We start from the raw sequence: 19,080 nt of genomic DNA on the forward strand, positions 1-19,080 counted from the left end.
TTTCTGTAATCGTGCAGAATGCTAAGCTTAAGAAATCGACGGAGCATGTCCATGCACTTGAAGAGAAGTTGCAGAACGCATTTAACGAAAACGCGAAGCTCAAGGTCAAGCAGAAGGAAGATGAGAAACTGTGGAAGGGATTGGAATCTAAGTTCTCGTCGACTAAGACACTATGTGATCAGCTTACAGAGACTCTACAACAGTTAGCTAGTGTTGTTCAGGAAGGTATAAACATTAATATTCAATGTCATCGTGTTTTCTCATTTTTGTCCTTCCTCTTTCCCCCATTTAATTAGTCTTTTTTCTTTTATAAAATTTGTTAGCCGAGAGAGATAAGGAAACTCTGGAAAATAAACTGTCAGCTAGTTCGGAAGCTCTTGATAGCTTGAATAAACAGATGGAAGGTTTGTCTTTGAAGCTAGATTCTGCAGAGGAAACAATTAGAACTCGTAAGTGCTTTTTGCTTGTTTAAAAGTTTGGCAAATGATTTAGGTTATATACCTTATCGATCAATGATGTGATATATCTGTGATGTTCCATTATGTAATATGCTCCTATTTCTGTGATAGGTGATAATGAGCTAGAGAAACTCAAATTTATGGCCGAAGAAAGGGAGAAGTTTCTCAGAGATGAACAGAGCAGAGTTGCCAAACTTATTCAAGAGAAAGGTGACAATTCAGTTGCAAATGATAATTGATGAGAATTTACATGGCATGTGCTGAATGTTTATCACAAGAAATTTAAGAATTAATTAGAGACTGACAAAGATGTTTAAATAATGTTATTTTGATTTGTTACGAAAGATTTTCAAAGAAGACATGGAATGGTTTCTTCTCATGTCACAGTTACTGAAATGTGAACATAAAGTAATATCTACTTGCCTAAATATGTCGACTTGCTACTAAATTGATACTTTTGTGGATCATGAATTTTTTTGCAGATACTTCGATAAAGAACTTTGAAGAATTGCTAACAGCTAGTAAATTGGATACAGAGAGATTGAATGCAAAGTTGGGGGAGGTTCACCTTCAATTAACAGTCAAGGACAAGGAAATTGTGCATCACTTGACCATTCAAGATAAGCTGGAGAAAGAAAAGAGTGATATTCAATTGTCCAACACTGAGCTTACTGAAAAACTTGACATTACACTCCTGAAAATCAAAGACTTTGAAGGATCATTTCAGGCCTTGGCTGCACATGTGATAAATGTAGAGAAAGAAAGCTTAAACTTTTCAAGCAAGTTTGATGAACTGAACTCTCTTTATGCTTGTGGCTTTGAGTTGGTCCAACAGGAGAGAGACATTTTCTCTAAGCATGCTCAAAAGCAATATTGTGAGCTTAATGATAAGTTCTTGGCCATGGCATCAGAAAAGGATGCAATTCAAATGATAAACTGTGAGTTAAGCAGTAAAGTGAATGAGCTTCAGAAAGTCATAGAATCTACTGTAGCCCAGCATACAGAGGAATGTCTATTAGCTTCTGAGAGAATTAAAAAATTGGAGGTGGATGCTGAAAGTTTAAACTCCAAAAGGGAAGAAGCAGAGTTTATGATTTCCAAATTAGAGGAGAAAGCCAGAGTTCTGTTAGAAAATTCTAAATCATCAGAAAATCAAACAGTATGACACTTATTTGTTATTTCACTATATAGTTAATCTCCTACTAATACAAATAGCCACACTACTTATCATAGTTACTGATGCTTGCAGCAAGGTTTATTGCTGAAAATTTCATCATTAGAGACTGAAAGCAAAGAAATTACTGAAAGACTGCAAGAAGAGATAACGAAGAAATCAGAGGAAATAGATACTTTGCAAAAGGAGAGAATGAAGCTGGAGCAGAATGCAGACTCTCTTCATGAAGAAGTCAGACGGCTTCATAATATCTTAGAGGACAAAGAACAGCATATTTTGCAGTATAAGGAAAAGGAAAAGAAGCTGGAAGACCAGATCACAGAGGTCTTAAAAGCAAACAAATAGTAGACATTATACATTCCTAACTCGTCTGTAATATGTTTGTATTCTTTTGCAGAACCAGTCATTACTGACTGCTTCTGAAAGTAAGCTTTCAGAAGCTAGAAAGCAATATGATCAAATGGTAGAAAGCAAGCAGCTTGAATTGTCAAGGCATTTGAAGGAAATCTCTCTAAGAAATGATCAGGTGTTATTATAGCTAGTTATCTATTGTAGGTGCTGGATATATCGTACCGTAACTTCTCATTAACCATTGTTGTAATTGAGCAGGCTATTAATGACATTAGAAGGAAATATGAGTTGGAGAAGATGGAAATCATTAACAAGGAAAAAGAAAAGGTTTGATATGATATGTTAGCCATTATAACACATTATTGCCACAGATAGATTTCTGATCTGTTTGATCCTTCAGGTTGACATGGCTATTGCTGAAATTGAGAAAAAGTGTGACCAGAAACTGGTAGAATGCAAAGAAGAATCTAGGCTGCATTTGGCAAGGATTCAGGAGGAACAGGCTGGGCTTGTATGCATAAAAAATGGACATGAATTTAAAAATATTGATTATTTCTAAGTATTTCAGAATTGCTCCAGGTTTTATTGTCTCTTGGTGGTCTATATTATTTATACCGTTTCCACCAAAATGATCCATGCTTCTTTTATAATATTGAGTTACTTTGTGATTATTAATAACTTTACTCAATTGTGTGCGTATATATATATATATAATTGAAAAGTTGAATTGATCACACTACAGAGTAGATACCTATTTGATTCCTGTACTCTTTTATGGGTGGTTATGTATTGATTTTTAGACAGTTGTTGCATCACTGCTTTTGTTTTCGTGAAACTTACTGTACCTCAAGTTGAAAAACTACATGGTCAGCTAATTTCCTGCTCAAAATGTACAGTTAACCAAAATGCAGCAGGAGCATGACAAAAAGCAACTAGCCATGATAGCTGAACACAATGAACAGCTAAAGCATACCCAACTAGAGGCAGAAAATCAACTCAGAGAGGTCCAATAAACAGACAACACTCTACTAGGTCTATGATGCGGCTTATATTTGAAATTACTTCTACGGCTGATTCTCTTGTAATATGTAGAAAATGATGTTTCTGAGGAGCGAACATGAAGCTGAGATAAAAGCATTGAGGTGTGAACTTGAAGATGAGTGTCAGAAGCTGGAAGAGGAGTTGCATCTCCAGAAAACCAAAGTATGGAATACCTAACATAACAAATTAATCTCATCGCATAAATTAAATTTCTTCGGAATATATTGCAGGAAGACAGGCAAAGGGCTTTGCTGCAGTTGCAGTGGAAAGTGATGAGCGTCAAGCCAAAAGAGGACCAAGAAGTGAATTCAAAACAGGTTGGCTGGTGTACTTAACAATCATTTTGTTTGTTTCTGTCTTATATATCAAATATCATATCAGTTTATTTGCATGTTTGGGTGTAAAGATAGTATGTTTGTCAGAGTTTTGTATAAATCATGCACTTTTATAGCTTTTGTGACTTTGCTCGTAGATTTTTCATATTAATCGCCACCAACTATGTTTTTATGACTGGCATATATTTTTATTTTTAGAGAATCAGGTACGTGATTTTTTTTATTATGTTCAGATTGGGGATGTGTGTGTTACTTTCTGCAAAGTTTGTCTTACCGTAGCAAGTTCCCAACTATAGAAGAATACATTTGGTTTAACCATTAAACAAATAGATTTATATTATGCTATGAACTGTTGGGAAAAGTGAAGAAATTGTATTGTAGCATCATAAGTTTTTCCTTTATATCATCTAGGTATAAAGATCCATGGTTCTTTATAAGCATTTTGCATGGTATATTGTCACATATAAAACAGGCATAATCTGGTTGTTGATAGCATAACGTTTCTGTAATGAATATTTACTAGCTAGCATGCTATTGGATAGATTTGTTTGGTGCAATTTCTTTTAGCTGATTTGATTTTTGAAGTTAAAGATCAATATTGATGGTTTTTTGCACTAATAAATCAAAGCTCCAATGGTGTCATGTTGGACAAATGTAATATGGACCCAAAATATATTTAGTATTAGTTAATAAGTATTACTGTTGTCATCTGTTGTTCAGAGCTCCTAAATTATGTACAAGATTAATGCTACTTAGTAATTTTATATGCTTTTAAGGTTATAATGGTTTTCTTCTCTCTCTCTCTCTCTCTCTCTCTCTCTCACACACACACACACACGCACGCACACATTCTTATTTCATTATGTCATAAATATTCCTGAAACAATGGACTTGAGTGACTATGAGATCTAAGAAGTTTCTATCAATGGCAAATGTGCTGAACTGAATATATGAATATGATAAAAATTTGAGAGTTGGTGGAGTCTGAGTTCAGTTTGAGCAATTTTAATCATCTTTTAAATGTATCATATACTTGTTTTTTCTGCATGTGATAGGATTACTCAATTACATCAATTAAGAGAAGGAATTCTTGTGGAGGCCAAAGAAATCAGCATGAAATAGTACGAATGAAAATCAACAGAAATAAATTTCATTCTCCTTCCTTCATCACATGTTAATATTATGTTATCAACATGTCACCTAATCAATTTTGTCTTTTCCTTCTCTTGATAGGAATCTCCTTACTATGACGCAACACAAACAACACCAGTACCAAAGCTGTTGAAGACAGTAGAGAATGTAAAAACTGGAAGTGCATTAAATATCCCTAAGCACCATAGAAAGGTGATTTACTTCCATATAAAATGAATAAATTAATAAGAGACACCCTTATACTGTAGCAATTACATAAGTCAAGATAATATAATTAAACTTTATGATTTAGTAAGATTGCCTAAGGTCCTTAAACAATGAGCAGGTCACTCGCCATGAGTATGAAGTCGAGACTTCCAATGGTAGAACAATCACAAAGAAAAGAAAAACAAGAAGTACGGTCATGTTTGAGGTATGTATCTCTCTCTCTCACAAACCTGAGCTACGTTGATACATCATCAGACCCTGATTCCATGTGCATTGGCTTCTTACATGCCTGTAAATATTGAATCTCTACTCTTAATTAGGACCCGAGAAAACAAAAGAGAAACACCCCCAAAGCAAATACCCCAGGAACTGCTGTCAAGGTATCCAATTCAGCCGAAATTTCCCTTCCTTTATGGCTTATATCTTGTTGTTATCCTTATTGCTTGAAAATATCATGGTGGAGTTATACGATCTTATGGCTTATATCTTGTTCTTAGCCTTACGCTGTTGATGCTGCCAGAATGACAATGATTAGGAGTTATACGATCTTAGGGTTATATTAATTAATTTAACACAAGTTGCTGCTTTTGGGTCCTTTATTTCTTGATTTTCTATGTAGAATATTTATCTGCTCTCAGGACATTCAAGAGTCTTGACAAGTTCTTACCATACTATTGTTCTTTTAATAATTGTTAATTTGTTAGGTCCATTTATCTAGGCAATTTATTTGATTTATTTTATTTAGTGCTATTGCTCTGCTAATCAAACGGAAAAAGAGGTTTATTCTATTTTTTTTCTTTCCCTTTATTTCTAAATGAATTTTATTTATTTTTGTTTATGGGTTCGAAATGAATTCACGATTAACATGGTGGATAAGGTGATGAACTTTTGCATCTTCCGTGCTGTGCCAAGACTTTGTTTATTATTGTTTTTGTTTTATGCAGAGCATGAAGGGAGAAGGTCATCCTCGTCCCTCTAATATTGGTGATCTGTTCTCAGAAGGGTCTCTGAACCCTTATGCAGATGATCCCTATGCATTTGATTAGAGGTATTTGATAATCCTGAATTTTATTTCCTTTTAAATATGATTTCGTCCTGCCTAGGGCGCCATTTCTTCCTACATTATTATCTACATGATGCAAAGATTTCATATAAAGTGAAGATAGGCTCCAGATAATTGCCATACTTTTATTAGTGATTAAATGCTCCCCAAAACATTCTTTGATGTTTAAGACTATTGGATAAAAGATTCCTTTTTCTTTGTGACGACATCCATAAACAAACATTAGGAACAATAATTGCTTTTGAAATACTAGTATACTACTTTTGTAGGACCAATTGTATGCTTGTGTTACATTAAAAGTAGTTTCATCAAATATTTGGGTCCGGAAATTCGCTAATACACTTTTAACTAAAGTCTTTCTGATGGTCCATATCAATGTCTTGTCTTCTTGAGTCACTGTCCCTGCTTTCCATGTTGACTGCTTTATGATTATCTCCTGTCCATGGACTCCTATTTTCTCGATTCCTTGTGAGGCGTAAGTTATATATAAAGACAACTTTATTGGACTTGAAAATATAGCTAAGCTGACTTTAAAGTTAAACAGTATTGTGAATTGAAATAGCTCGTAAGATTGTTGATTTTCTCGTTCTTATTTTCCGGATCACTTAGGATTAACCCTTTTGGCTCTCATGATTCATTCACCTTCTTTCTTTTGGCTTATAAACTGCTTGAAACTTGCTTTTATTTTTGCCTTTCTTCCCTTTTCTTTTTCTATTTTTGAGTTTTTTTTTTCGGCTTTTTTGTTGCTCTTGTGCTATTAGAGAACGAAGTATTTGTATTAAATAAATATCAGCATTAAATAACATGCATGAGATTGACAATATCTAAATTAGACTGAAAGTTGAGATGATCCCAACCGAAAGAAAGATTGTCGAATATTGTTCCAGGGGCTTTGGACATATATAGAGAAGGCTCATATAAACTTCCGTTAAGAGAGTATATCATATGGATAATAATAGGTAAAATGGTTTAAAGGAATTTGAATTTCAATAACCTAAATATAAACATAACCTATGATAAGATATCATGATCTTATTTGATCATTGTACGCGACTTTACTCGACACAAAGGCCTTAGCCATCAGTGCTGTTACTCTATCAGTGTGGCAGTGTGTATGTTTCTGAAAATGTGGCAGTGATTGTATATTGTTCAGCGAGGAGACTTTGATGCCAAGTAATTACTATGTTTAATTGTGGCAGCAGACCAATTTCTGTATTTCTTGATGCACATGAATCTGAAAGTAAATTGGAGATAGAGGGCATCAAAGCTGGAAGAAATTTTTTCTCTGATCAACAGCTTCTGACGACATAATGGTGTTAGCTGGAAGAAATTTTCTCTCTTATCCCCATGTAATATTTTGTTTTCCTTTTTCATAATGTACGATTAGAACTGTAAATTTTAAGGCTAGTTTTAAAATATACAGTTTTCGGAAATTTCAGAATGTATGCCATGATGATGTTCAGCAATATGAACATTAAAAACCAGTTATCACCTCAATTACCAGGTATTTTCAGTATTTGTAAGTGTTTCATGTTTTTACCAATATAGTACTCCGCACTCTCGCCTAGGGTCTGCAAGTTGCGTTGTCATGCACTCATAATTGGCATGCAGTTCTGCTATGCAATAACTTGGTGGTGAGAGAGGAGCCGCACCTATCTAGAGAAGATTTGTGGAAAGCCAGGGCAAAGTTTTGGCCCATGGTGGGCGACAAATTGCTCTTTTATCCCTAAGTTTGACGAATTATATCTTGTGTCCACTTCTACGATTGGATAGTACTTCGGTCTTTTCCAACTCGGTTAGGTGGATAAAGACACTTCCACGTTCCAAATCACTGCATTTGTGATGTAGTTCAAAATATGGGTTTTGCTACTGTATAGATTGCAAGATTCTTCTCTACACATGTAGAATGCAACGTGTTAAGCTCTTATGAAGAATTGCTGCAAGACTGGGCTAATACAGGACGACAACTTCTGAAATAGTGGGGCCAATAACTAGTGAAGATATAGGTTTTGTAATTTGAGAGTTACTATTCACTAATGTTAATTGTAAAATAATTAACCATTTGATAATAATAATTATTCTAGGGTATTAATAGAAGAAAATAAATATAAATATTTTATTATAATAAAATATATTTTTTATTTTTAATATTTGTAAATTTTTTGAAAAATATTTTTAATATTTAGTTACATTTAATTTTGTCTCTAACATTTTTTATTCGTATCAAAATTACCTCTAAACATCAATTCCATGTAAAATGTTGAAGATAAAAATGAAAATTTTCAGAAATAGTTTTTACACAAATAAAAAATATTAAGGATAAAATTAAATACACCGCAAATATTAAGAATAAAATTGAATAAAATTAAATGTTAGAAGTATTTTTAAATAATAAAATCAAATCAAATTGTTTTCAAATTAAGATTTTAAGTGAAACCAAATATAATTTATAAATTTTTAATAATCATTCTAACAATATTAAAAGTAAAGAGTAAATTTTTAAAATGGTACCTGAAAGTTAATTTTGTTGACAAAAAAACGGAAAAAAAAAATAACAAATAAATCTTACAAGTATGTATACTTAAGAATATTAAAAAAAAAAAAAAAACTTTTTCATGACAACTAAAGTTTAACTAAAAACTATCACAAAGTATAAAAATCTTATTACAAATTTGCGAAGTATAGAGATTTATTTACGAATTTAATAAAATATAAGGACCTTTGCATTAATTTAGCATAATAATTCTGAACAAAATTGATTTTTTTTTTCATTTGCATGCAACTATACAAATATTCACGTCTCAGAATTAAATTTTGCATCATTTACTTATTTAAAAATTTGTACAAATTGATGTGTTGTTTTAGTATTACTATATAATAAGTCTAAATGGATTTTAAAAAAATAAAAAAATAGTTAATTTCGTCTCTAAAAAATTATTTATTTTTAAATTGATTCTTAAAAGATTTTTTAATTAAATTTGTCTTTTAAAAATTTTAAGTTAATCACCATTTTTTAATTAAATTTTATGACATCAAAGTTTGCTAATATAGTATGTTAAGTAACACCATATTACATACCTAATAATTCTAATTGATTGCTAATATGATATGTTTATAAAATTAGATCAAATTAAATCCAAATTGAAAATTTTTAATATCTCAAGATCCTCCTTAATTTGGATTTGATTTCATTTAATTGTATAAACTTATCATGTTAGCAGCTAATTAGAATTGTCAAGTGCGTGATGTGGTCAACGTGGTATCATTTAATGTGTCACATTAGTAAATTTTATGGTCAACGTGGTATTACTTAATGTGTCACATAAGTAAATTTTGACACTTTTTGTAACGAAAATGACGGCATAACTAATGTGACTAATTTAAAATTTTTTAATGAAAAATTTGATTAAAATTTTTTTCAAAAACCAATTTAGAGAATGAGTAATATTTCAAGGATGAATTTGACCATTTATTCCTAAAAAAGTTATATCCTGATAAGTAATAACGGAAATTAAGAGCATAATAATAAAAGGGTAAAGTATAATTTTTTTTTTGTCCCTAACATTTTTGGTGCGTTCAATTTTATTCTTAACGTATCTTATTTGTGTCAAAATTATCCTTAAAAATTTTTAATTTTATCCCTAATATTTTACATGGAATTAACATTTAGGGATAATTTTGATACAAATTGAAAACGTTAAAAATAAAATTAATTGTAACTAAATAATAGGGATATTTTTCAAAAAAATCACAAATATTAGGAACAAAATATATTTTATCCTAATAAAATATTTAAAACTTTTAATATATTTAATATATTAAAAATACACAAATTTAATTGTGTTTTTTTATGATATTTTTAGAATATGCATTAGTAACATCTAATAACAATATGGTAATGTAACCTACTTTCTCAATGGCAATGGTTTTATTATCTACGAAACAAAAAAAATAAAAAAATAAAAAAAGAAGCGGACTAAAATAAAGTGTCAACGGTCATTACACACAAATAAAAATAGTTAAAAATATTTATTTTCTTCTGTTAATTACTTTATTACATGGTTAATTACTTTACAAATTAACACTACTGACCTACAAAATTTATATCTTCACTAGTTATTGAGTTTTACTATTTCAGAAATTGTCGTCCTAAATTGGCCAGTCTTGCAGCAATCCTTCCTAAGAGTTTAACACGTCTACATATGTAGAAGAATCTTACAATCTACACAGTAGTAAAACCCTCAAAATATACTTAAAACTTAGTTAACATAAATAGTAAAACTTTATTGACAACTAGAATGAGACTTACGCAATATACGACATTACGTCATGTACGACATAGTAAACTAATGATAGTATGTAATATATTTTAATAAGTATTATATTATTTAAAAATTAATTAAAATATATAAATTAATAATTAAATTTGATTGTATTTTTTATTTAAAATATTTTATAATATAAAAAATTTTGATATTGAANNNGAGGATATATTTTTTTTGAATTGTTGACTTGTATGTATTTTTTATTATCTTTTTTGTTTTATTTTTGTATGTATAAATGAGCAATATAAATGAATGTTTTGAATAATTAAATTTTTTATAGTATTACCTATTTTATTTATTGTAACTAGAATGAGACCCGCGTGATGCGCGGATGGTAAATTAATGATAGTATATAATAAATATTAAAAATAGCTATGTTTTGTAGAATTAAATTAAATATGGGTAAACTAAAGTTAAATTTAAAAGGTATTTTGTTTAAAATAATTTGTAGTACAAAAGATTTGGATATTGGAGTTGTACAAAGTGACATTTTTATTTGGTGATTTGATTTTTGTATTTGTTTTAGTTGATGGACTTAGTCTTATTATGTGGCGCTCGTCCTCCTTCTTCTTTATTGGTTATTGTTAGAGTTATTGCTTTCTTCTTTTTGTGGCAGATTCTTGTGAATGCGTGTTCTTTATGAATTATTAAGTTGTAGCACTTTATATTGTGTTGTTTGTTTCATCTTTATATATATATATTCTTCTTCCGAAGATGTGTCTTGAATTTGTATGGTTTCTTTTTTTTTAATCTTTTGATGTGCATGCAGTTTTGGAATGACATCTACAATAAAAAGAACAAAAATATGTAGAATTTTTTTTGAATAAGTTATTTTTAATAAAAATAATTGAAATAATATAAAGTAAAATTACCTGTTAATATTTTTCGTTGACTAACTCTGTTAAACAATATCTCAAATGATGCAAATTCAAAATAGTGTTAAAAAATATTCAAAATTGAATCTTTAATTTCTTTTACAACAGTTGTGAGTAAAAAGTTTGCTTTCATTGTACTTTTAATTGGTCTATATAAATCATTTGTATCTTTTATTTTTAAATTTTTTATAGTATAAACTTTTCCCCTACAGTGTTAGTAAATCATAGTTAATAATTAGTTAAACAAATTTATTACATTTATTTTTTTAAGTTATTAAAAAAAGAACAATGAATAGCATATTGAAAGAAGTATAATTTTAATGATATTAAAATACAATTATATATAAAATATTATAAAATAATATAAAAAGAAAAAATAACTAAATATTTTTTCGTAAATCCAATTTAAAAATACAATAAATATGTTTATTTTGTACCTTTTCATCTAATATAATCATTTCTAAGCAAAGAGACTCTTCTTCATTTGTGGGTATTAATGTTCCCATAGACAAACCACGCGAACTTTGATAAACCAATTGTCTGTTTGTTTGGTAATATTATCCAAAGAATGATGCTCTATTGAGTAAGTTTGAGATGTTGTGTAGTGCGAAAACAAATTTTTTGTGCTAAATTTGATGTTATTTGAAGAAATAGTGATAAGAGATTTATACAAGTAGTTCAAATAGTATAGAATTTGAATATTTGTAACGTAAAATTTATTATGATTAATAGATTATTATGACATTTGTAATATGGATGTTTATTATATTTAATGAGTTATTTATAGAAATAAATAAATTAATTATTGGGGTTATAAATTTATTGTATTGTTTATAATGGTAAAATATAATAAATATAAGAATATAGATTTTTGTAGGTTACAAATTTAGTTAGACACTATTAATTTCTAATTATTGTTATTGGTAATTTTGTAGCCTAATTTGCATATATTTCTATTGTATATTTTTTTGTATATTTTATTTTTTTCTGTTGATTTGGCAAAAATTGAGTAGTCAATTCTAAAATTTTGACAAGTAAGTGATGTTGCTGACATGATATTAGTAGGAGGAGAAAGATGTCTTAAAAATAATGTGGATAAACTTATCCATCTACTTTTATATATTAAAAATAGATAAGAGTTAAGTTTTAGTATTTTTTGTTAAAATAAATGTCTTGATAATCATGTATTATTATAAAGATTTTTTTCTATTCAAGTTTTCATTTTTTTGTTATCATTAGGTATATGATATTTGCATTACTATATATGTAAATAAAAAATGAATTGCATATTTATTTTTTTATTCTTTAAATATTAACTTCATTCTTTATATTTTTGTAGCTTTTTTTTGATATTTACTTATTCTTTTTTCCCTAGAGTATGTATTTTTTCAATGACATTTACAATAGTAAAAATAAATTTTTTAAAAATATTTAGTTTGTGTATATAAATATTGAATAAGTTATTTTTAATAAGATTAATTTAAATTGTATAAAGTAAAAATACATGTTAATATTTTTCTTTGACTCACAATGTTTCAAGTGATACAAATTAAAAATAGTATTGAGAAATATTTAAAATTGATTCTTTAATTTCGTTTACAATATTTGTTAGTAAAAAAATATACTTTCATTGTATTATTAATTGGTCTATACAAATCATTTGTATATTCTATTTTTAAATTTTTTATAATATAGATTTTTTTTTACAATTACATGAAGAGGTATTTTCTGCGATGTTAGTAAATTATAGTTATAAATTAGTAAATAAAAAATATAATTATAAGGATCTTAAAATATAATTATATGTAAAATATTGCTGAAAAAGTATAAATAGTAAAAGTAATAAGAGTTTTTGATTTTAAAAATGTAATAAGTATTTTTTTTGTATCTTATCATCTAATATAATCATTTCTAAGAAAATAGGCTCCTCTTTATTTGTTGGTGTAAATATTTTTTATAAAAGAACTACACAAATTTTGATAAACCAATTATCTGTTTGTTTAATTTGGTGATATTGTCTAAAAAATAATACTCTATTGTATAATTTTGAGATGTTCTATAGTTTAAAAGTAATTAAAAAAATAAAATTAGAGAAAATTGATTCGGAATGAGAATACGAAAAATATAATATAAAATTAAAAATCAACTTTATTGTTAATATTAATTAGAAGGTAACGTTAGTGGAGATTCTTGAATGAATAGAGGCAATAAAAAATTTAAAAATCTAAAAAAGTTACAACATAAAGAAAAATTTATGTAGCAATAGAGTAATAGATGATATGTTAATTTTTAGTTATAGTAAAACTTGTGTATTAATTTTTATACAGATAAAATAGATAGATTGTTTTGATATCCTTCTCAAATTAGAAGATAAATAATTTTTTATGTATTATTGTCTAATAAATATATTTTTGTATACTTTTAACACATAAAATAATAGTTTAGTTTTGATGTATTGAGTGCAAAATATTTTATATAGTTGTCTAATAATATTTATTATTTTAAATGATTATTCACATTGTTAATATAAAAATTAGTTATTTTTGTTGATGTAACATTAGATAATTAAATACACGTATAAAATTACTTTACAATGACAATGTATGATGTATCACAATTGAATTTTATAAAATAATTACATATTTAACTAATCTAACACACAGAGTTTGCAAAAAAAATAAGTTTTTGAAATACGCATTAAATTAGACTATATCTAAGATTACAAAAGTATTTATTAAATTAAATAAAGTAGATTCGTATTATCAATTTTCTATTTCTAAGAGTGTGCTGTTCAAGGTTTCTAGTGCTCTGCTAGGGTTTTTCCATCAGAGTCATATTGTGCCGTTCAAGGTTAACAGTCAACGTGACGACACTGCTTAGTCAAGTCAAATTCTACTCAGGAGAGTTACAAGGGCTCACTGCTATGGCTGACCCTGGAGAAAACGATGACCGTGGCAAGAACAGTGAAGAGGAGGAAATGGTGCTGTTAGAAGAAGGGGATATTTCAACGGGGATTAACGCTTGTGCTAATAACCTCGTGGGCAGGCTCTTTGCCAACAAACCGGTTTCTATTGGAACAATGGAGAACGCTCTCAGGGCCATATAGGATAAACCTGAAGGTTTTCATGTTAGCGATATGGGGAGTAATAGATTCCAATTCTTCTTCTCTAAGGAGCTTGATGTCATAAGGATTGAACGTGGTTCACCATAGTTGTTCAAGGACTACGTCCTTCATGTCAAGAGGTGGACTGGAGATCTTATTCAAATAGGATCCTTTCCAGTTTGGGTACAATTCTGGGGTTTACCAGAATCTTTTAAAACCCTGGAGGTTGGACAGAAATTAGGAGAAAGAATTGGTAAAGTGCTTGAGGCAAGATTATTTCTAACGCGAGGGAGAGAAACCAGAATTGTGAAAGCAAGAGTTAATATTGATGGAAGTAAGAGGGTTAAAGACAGTATCAGAGTTGCAGGGCCAAACAGAAAAGAAGTTGAAATTGGGATTCGATATGAACGATTAGGAACGGTTTGTACCTAATGTGCTAAGTTGGGTCATACCTCTAAATCATGTCGTGAGTTGTTGATAGATACAGAACTTAATAAAGTGAAAGAAGATACAATTGGTGATTGGGTGATTGCTAATCAAGTTGGGACGAGGATTCTTACTGATGTGGATGTTGATGGAACCTCAACACAGCAGAGCCAACCTAAAGGCTCCCAAAGGCAAAAGAAACCTATGCTCGCCTGTTTGGTAGAGGAGTTCTCAGGACTGCGAATCTCTGGAAACGAAGGAAAAGAAAAGGAGATATCAGAATCAGATGCGCTTAGGATCAACCAATCATGTGAGGGTGAAACAAATGAGGTGGGAAAGATCATACATCCTGACTACTCTCTTTCACCAATTAAACACAAGGCCTAGTCTAAACAGCCCTTGTAAAGCAAAAAGTATTATATAAAAGGGGGTAGAAAACTGAAGAACATGGCCAGACAGGGGTTCATGCTACTGATCTTTATTCGGGTACAAAAATAAGGGGTGAAGGTGACATAGATGGAGAATCCCCAAAAAAGGCTCGAATGGAGGTGGATTTGCAATTGACTCAAATGGTGGAAGCTGCCAGCCTTCAAGTGGCACCTCAGGAGCCATGAAAACTCTAGCGTGGAATTGTCGGAGTTTGGGGAGACCCCTGATAATCCACAATCTTAAAGAGATATGCCAATCCCACTCCCTCGAGATTGTGTCTATCAGTGAAACCAAAAACCAATCTCGAGTAGTAGCAGCTAAGCTCAGATCGTGCGGCTACAACAATTTTCACATTATTAACCCTAATGGAGTTGCAAGAGGTCTAGCTCTAGCTTGGAAGGATTGCACTGATGTTCATGTCCTTAGTGCTAATGAGTTTTTCATTGCTGCCTCGGTGAATGATCCGAGTAGAAATGAGGTGTGGGGGTTATTGGGTGTGCATCTAAGTTATTCGGACAGCAGTAGAGCATCTCAGTTCGCAGATATTTCAACAATAATTCAGCAATTTCGAAGTAAAGTGGTAGTTATGGGAGATTTTAATGCCATTACGTCTCAGTCTGAAAAAGAGGGTAATGGGTTAAAATCAGCCACGTCTATCTCAGATTTCAACAATTTTATTGATGATAACGATTTGGTGGATATTGGAATGATTGGCTGGCCTTTCACTTGGACAAATAGAAGACAAGGGGCTGATTTGGTTAAGGAAAGGTTGGATCGAGGCTTAGTTGGTTTACACTGGAAGACTCTCTATGAGATAGCAGTGGTTCTAAGGCTGTCGGAATCTGGATCAGACCATGCACCCATACTCTTGGATACTAATCCGCAAACATGGAGAACTAAAAGGAGATTTAAATTCCAGGAAGGATGGTGTGAAGAAGTGGAGGTTAGGAGGATTGTGAGTGAGGTTTGGAGGATGGAAGTGGTTGGATCAGCTATGTTTACATTGGCTCAGAAGCTTAAAGAATGCCAACATAGGCTGGTTCATTGGCAGATTCACAATAAAACCAACTCAAAGAAGGAGATTGATGAGCTCCAAGCAGCCTTTGACAAGAGGAGAGCTTCTGATGTTCATGGAGGAGAAGAAATTACTAGATTAGAGGAAAAACTGGAAAAGGCATACCTTAAAGAGGAGCGGTATTGGAAGGAAAAGTCAAGGAGCAAATGGTTGAGAGAAGGGGATCAAAATACAAAATTTTTCCATCAAAATTTCAGTCTAGAGTGAGAAAGAATAGAATTTGGAGACCAGTGGGTAACAATAATGAGGTAGCTTCTAGTCCAAAAGAAATTGCTAAAGTGGCTGAGGCGTACTTTCATGATATATTCTCCTCTTCTTGTCATGCTAATCCCAACCAATTCCTGGACGAGATGGAGCCTAAGGTTATAACCAACATGAACCGAAGGCTGCAAAGACTAGTATCAATGGAAGAGGTGAAGAGAGCTATATTCAGTGTGTCTGCCCAAAGTTTCCCAGGGGAGGATGGTTTCACAGCAAAATTTTTTCAGTTTTTTTGGGAAGTTGTTGGTGGGGATTTGTTTAGAGCGATTCAGAGTTTCTTTCATAGTGGCCACATGCTTAGGAACTTCAATCACACCCGGATTTGTCTCATACCAAAGACCCCAGACACAAATAACATGACTCAAGTAAGACCTATTAGCTTGTCTTCAGTTATTTACAAAATAATTTCAAAAATTATGGTGCATAGATTACAAAGAATTATGAATAAGATTATTAGTGTGAATCAAAGTGCCTTCCTTAAAGGGTGCCTCATTTCTGACAACATTCTTATTGCACATGAATGTATGCACTATTTGAAGTGCAAGAAGAGAGGCTCTAAGTTTAAAATGGCCATAAAACTTGACATGAGTAAAGCGTACGACAGAGTTGAATGGCACTTCCTATGATATATTATGAAAAAATTGGGTTTCGGTTCAAAGTGGATTAACTGGATCAAGGAATTAGTGACTACTGTTTCTTACTCTGTTGTTGTGGAAGCTCAACCGTTTAGTTTTTTTAGACCAAATAGGGGTATACGTCAAGGTGATCCCCTATCTCCCTATCTTTTTTTATTCTGTGCTGAATGTTTATCCTTTATGCTACACAAAGCAGAGCAAAACAAATTCATTGATGGGATTCAGGTTAATCGACGAAGTACGGCTATTAATCACCTCTTATTCGCAGATGACTCGATCCTTTTCTGCAGGGGCTCAATTGAAACTAGTTAAAGCATTTTAGACCTTTTGGCAAACTATAAAAGTTTCAGTGGCCAAACGGTTAATTTGGGAAAGTCAGCTATATTTTTCAGTCAAAACACGCCTCAACATATGAGATTGGAAATTGCAGGAACCCTCAGTATCAACCACATCGGAACCCAAGATAAGTACATCGGGCTCCCTTTAGTTGTTCAGCGTTAAAAAAAAGAGACATTTGGAGCAATTAAAGATAAAGTTCGCAAGAAGGTGCATAGCTGGAAATGAAGTTTGCTATCCTCAGGTGGCAGGCAAGTACTGATCAAAGCAGTTGGTGAAGCTATACCTATATACACCCTCTCATGTTTTCGGCTACCAGACACGCTACTAAATGAAATTCACAGCATTCTCTCTCAATTTTAGTGGGGACAGCGTGGCGACGAACGAAAAATGGCATAGATCAAATGGGATACCATGACAAGAGCTAAGAAGGAAGGGGGATTAGGGATAAAGGACCTACGAGCCCAAAACTTGGCTTTGCTAGGTAAACAATGCTGGCGAATCGTTAAACAATCTAATTCTACTCTATCTCAGTTACTCAGAGGAAAGTATTTCCGATATGGAAACATTATGAATGCTGAGATGGGCAGCGTACCTTCTTGGGGTTGGAGAAGTATTCTGGAAGGCCGAAAAGTTATCGAGAAAGGTCTAGTTTGGAGAGTTGGTTCGGGTAGGAATATCCGAATCTTACAGGACCCTTGGCTTCCACCACCGCACCCGTTCAATGTCCCTGTGTCAGCAGTCTCAAATCTCCTATCTCAGTCCTTATTTTATGTTAAGGACTTGCTGAATGCTGACTGAAGCTGGAACCAGGCTCTGATAACAGAATCCTTTCCAGCAGGCATTAGCTCTTAGATGCTAAATAAGGAGGTTTTGGTGAAATGCACAATAGGATAATACTATTCATTCATATTCATTAGTCAATATCATGTCTTAATCCTTAAACTATTAACTAAAACACAAGATAGAGCCTCCTTAATCCTTTTTACTATTAAAGAGGCAACATAAAACAGAAGCATAACAAAATAAAAAGAGCAAGCTGATGCATTAAAGGAAAGTAATCTGGATTTTAAAATATATATATATATATGCCTCAGTCTCTTTCATGTTAAAAGCCTTAGTTAGCTCCAAAATATCTTTAAATCAGATTGATTAAGCATGAAAAAGGCAAGTATCAATAGATTATAAACCATGGCAGTTTGTCAAAACATTGAATATAAAAAAGGAAATGGGATTCACAAGTTATAATGCAGTCAGGACATAAAATAAAATAAAAAAATCAACATAAAACTTAATTAGTGATGATGTCTTGGCATAATTAGAAATCAACCATATATCTTGGCAGCTTCCACGATGATTCTGGGCAGCTCCAGTGATAGTGGAAGACCTTCAGCAGTAGCCAAACAGAAATGTTGGTTCCCGCAGCAGTAATGACAATTATAGTAGCACAAGGAATCCGAACTCAACAAACTCAAGGATAGAAATAGCTCAGGGCAGTGGGCGTTGAATATGATTAGGATGGCAATATGGCAGTAGCAACTCACCCCCGCTAGTGGCTCCAATCGCAGCAACACCAAATCGATGGCAGCAGCAGCTTGAACGGCAGCAGTGGTGGAAGCTCAGTGGCAGTCATGGCTCCAGCGACAAGCCCTTGTAGCGGTGGTGACAGATCGATGGCTTAGGGTGAGGGAAGCTCGACGGCGCACAGCGACACGAGCACGACAGCGGCTCCTCGCAGCTTCGTGGGTGGTGACGGCGACGAGCCTGGCTTCGACGGCAGCGATCGTGGGTAGCTCCTCTCGAATCTGTCTCTCTCTCTCTCTCTCTCTCTCAT

At 31.9% G+C, this 19,080-nt stretch overlaps 1 protein-coding gene across 1 annotated transcript in view; it reads left to right on the forward strand.

The window, feature by feature from the left end:
* LOC107636420 (synaptonemal complex protein 2-like) overlaps positions 1 to 7,278 on the forward strand; it is a 10,371-nt gene extending 3,093 nt beyond the window's left edge. The window contains exons 4-20 of the mRNA XM_021122429.1: positions 18 to 225; positions 324 to 449; positions 570 to 668; positions 941 to 1,617; positions 1,708 to 1,956; positions 2,030 to 2,158; positions 2,242 to 2,310; positions 2,384 to 2,494; positions 2,880 to 2,987; positions 3,076 to 3,186; positions 3,255 to 3,341; positions 4,415 to 4,480; positions 4,593 to 4,703; positions 4,837 to 4,923; positions 5,039 to 5,098; positions 5,663 to 5,766; positions 6,981 to 7,278. Of these exons, the coding sequence (XP_020978088.1) occupies positions 18 to 225; positions 324 to 449; positions 570 to 668; positions 941 to 1,617; positions 1,708 to 1,956; positions 2,030 to 2,158; positions 2,242 to 2,310; positions 2,384 to 2,494; positions 2,880 to 2,987; positions 3,076 to 3,186; positions 3,255 to 3,341; positions 4,415 to 4,480; positions 4,593 to 4,703; positions 4,837 to 4,923; positions 5,039 to 5,098; positions 5,663 to 5,764 (2,400 nt within the window). The 3' untranslated portion in view covers positions 5,765 to 5,766; positions 6,981 to 7,278. The remainder of the gene's footprint in view (positions 1 to 17; positions 226 to 323; positions 450 to 569; positions 669 to 940; positions 1,618 to 1,707; positions 1,957 to 2,029; positions 2,159 to 2,241; positions 2,311 to 2,383; positions 2,495 to 2,879; positions 2,988 to 3,075; positions 3,187 to 3,254; positions 3,342 to 4,414; positions 4,481 to 4,592; positions 4,704 to 4,836; positions 4,924 to 5,038; positions 5,099 to 5,662; positions 5,767 to 6,980) is intronic.

Source organism: Arachis ipaensis, chromosome B04 (assembly GCF_000816755.2).
Source record: "Arachis ipaensis cultivar K30076 chromosome B04, Araip1.1, whole genome shotgun sequence".
NCBI lineage: Eukaryota > Viridiplantae > Streptophyta > Magnoliopsida > Fabales > Fabaceae > Arachis > Arachis ipaensis.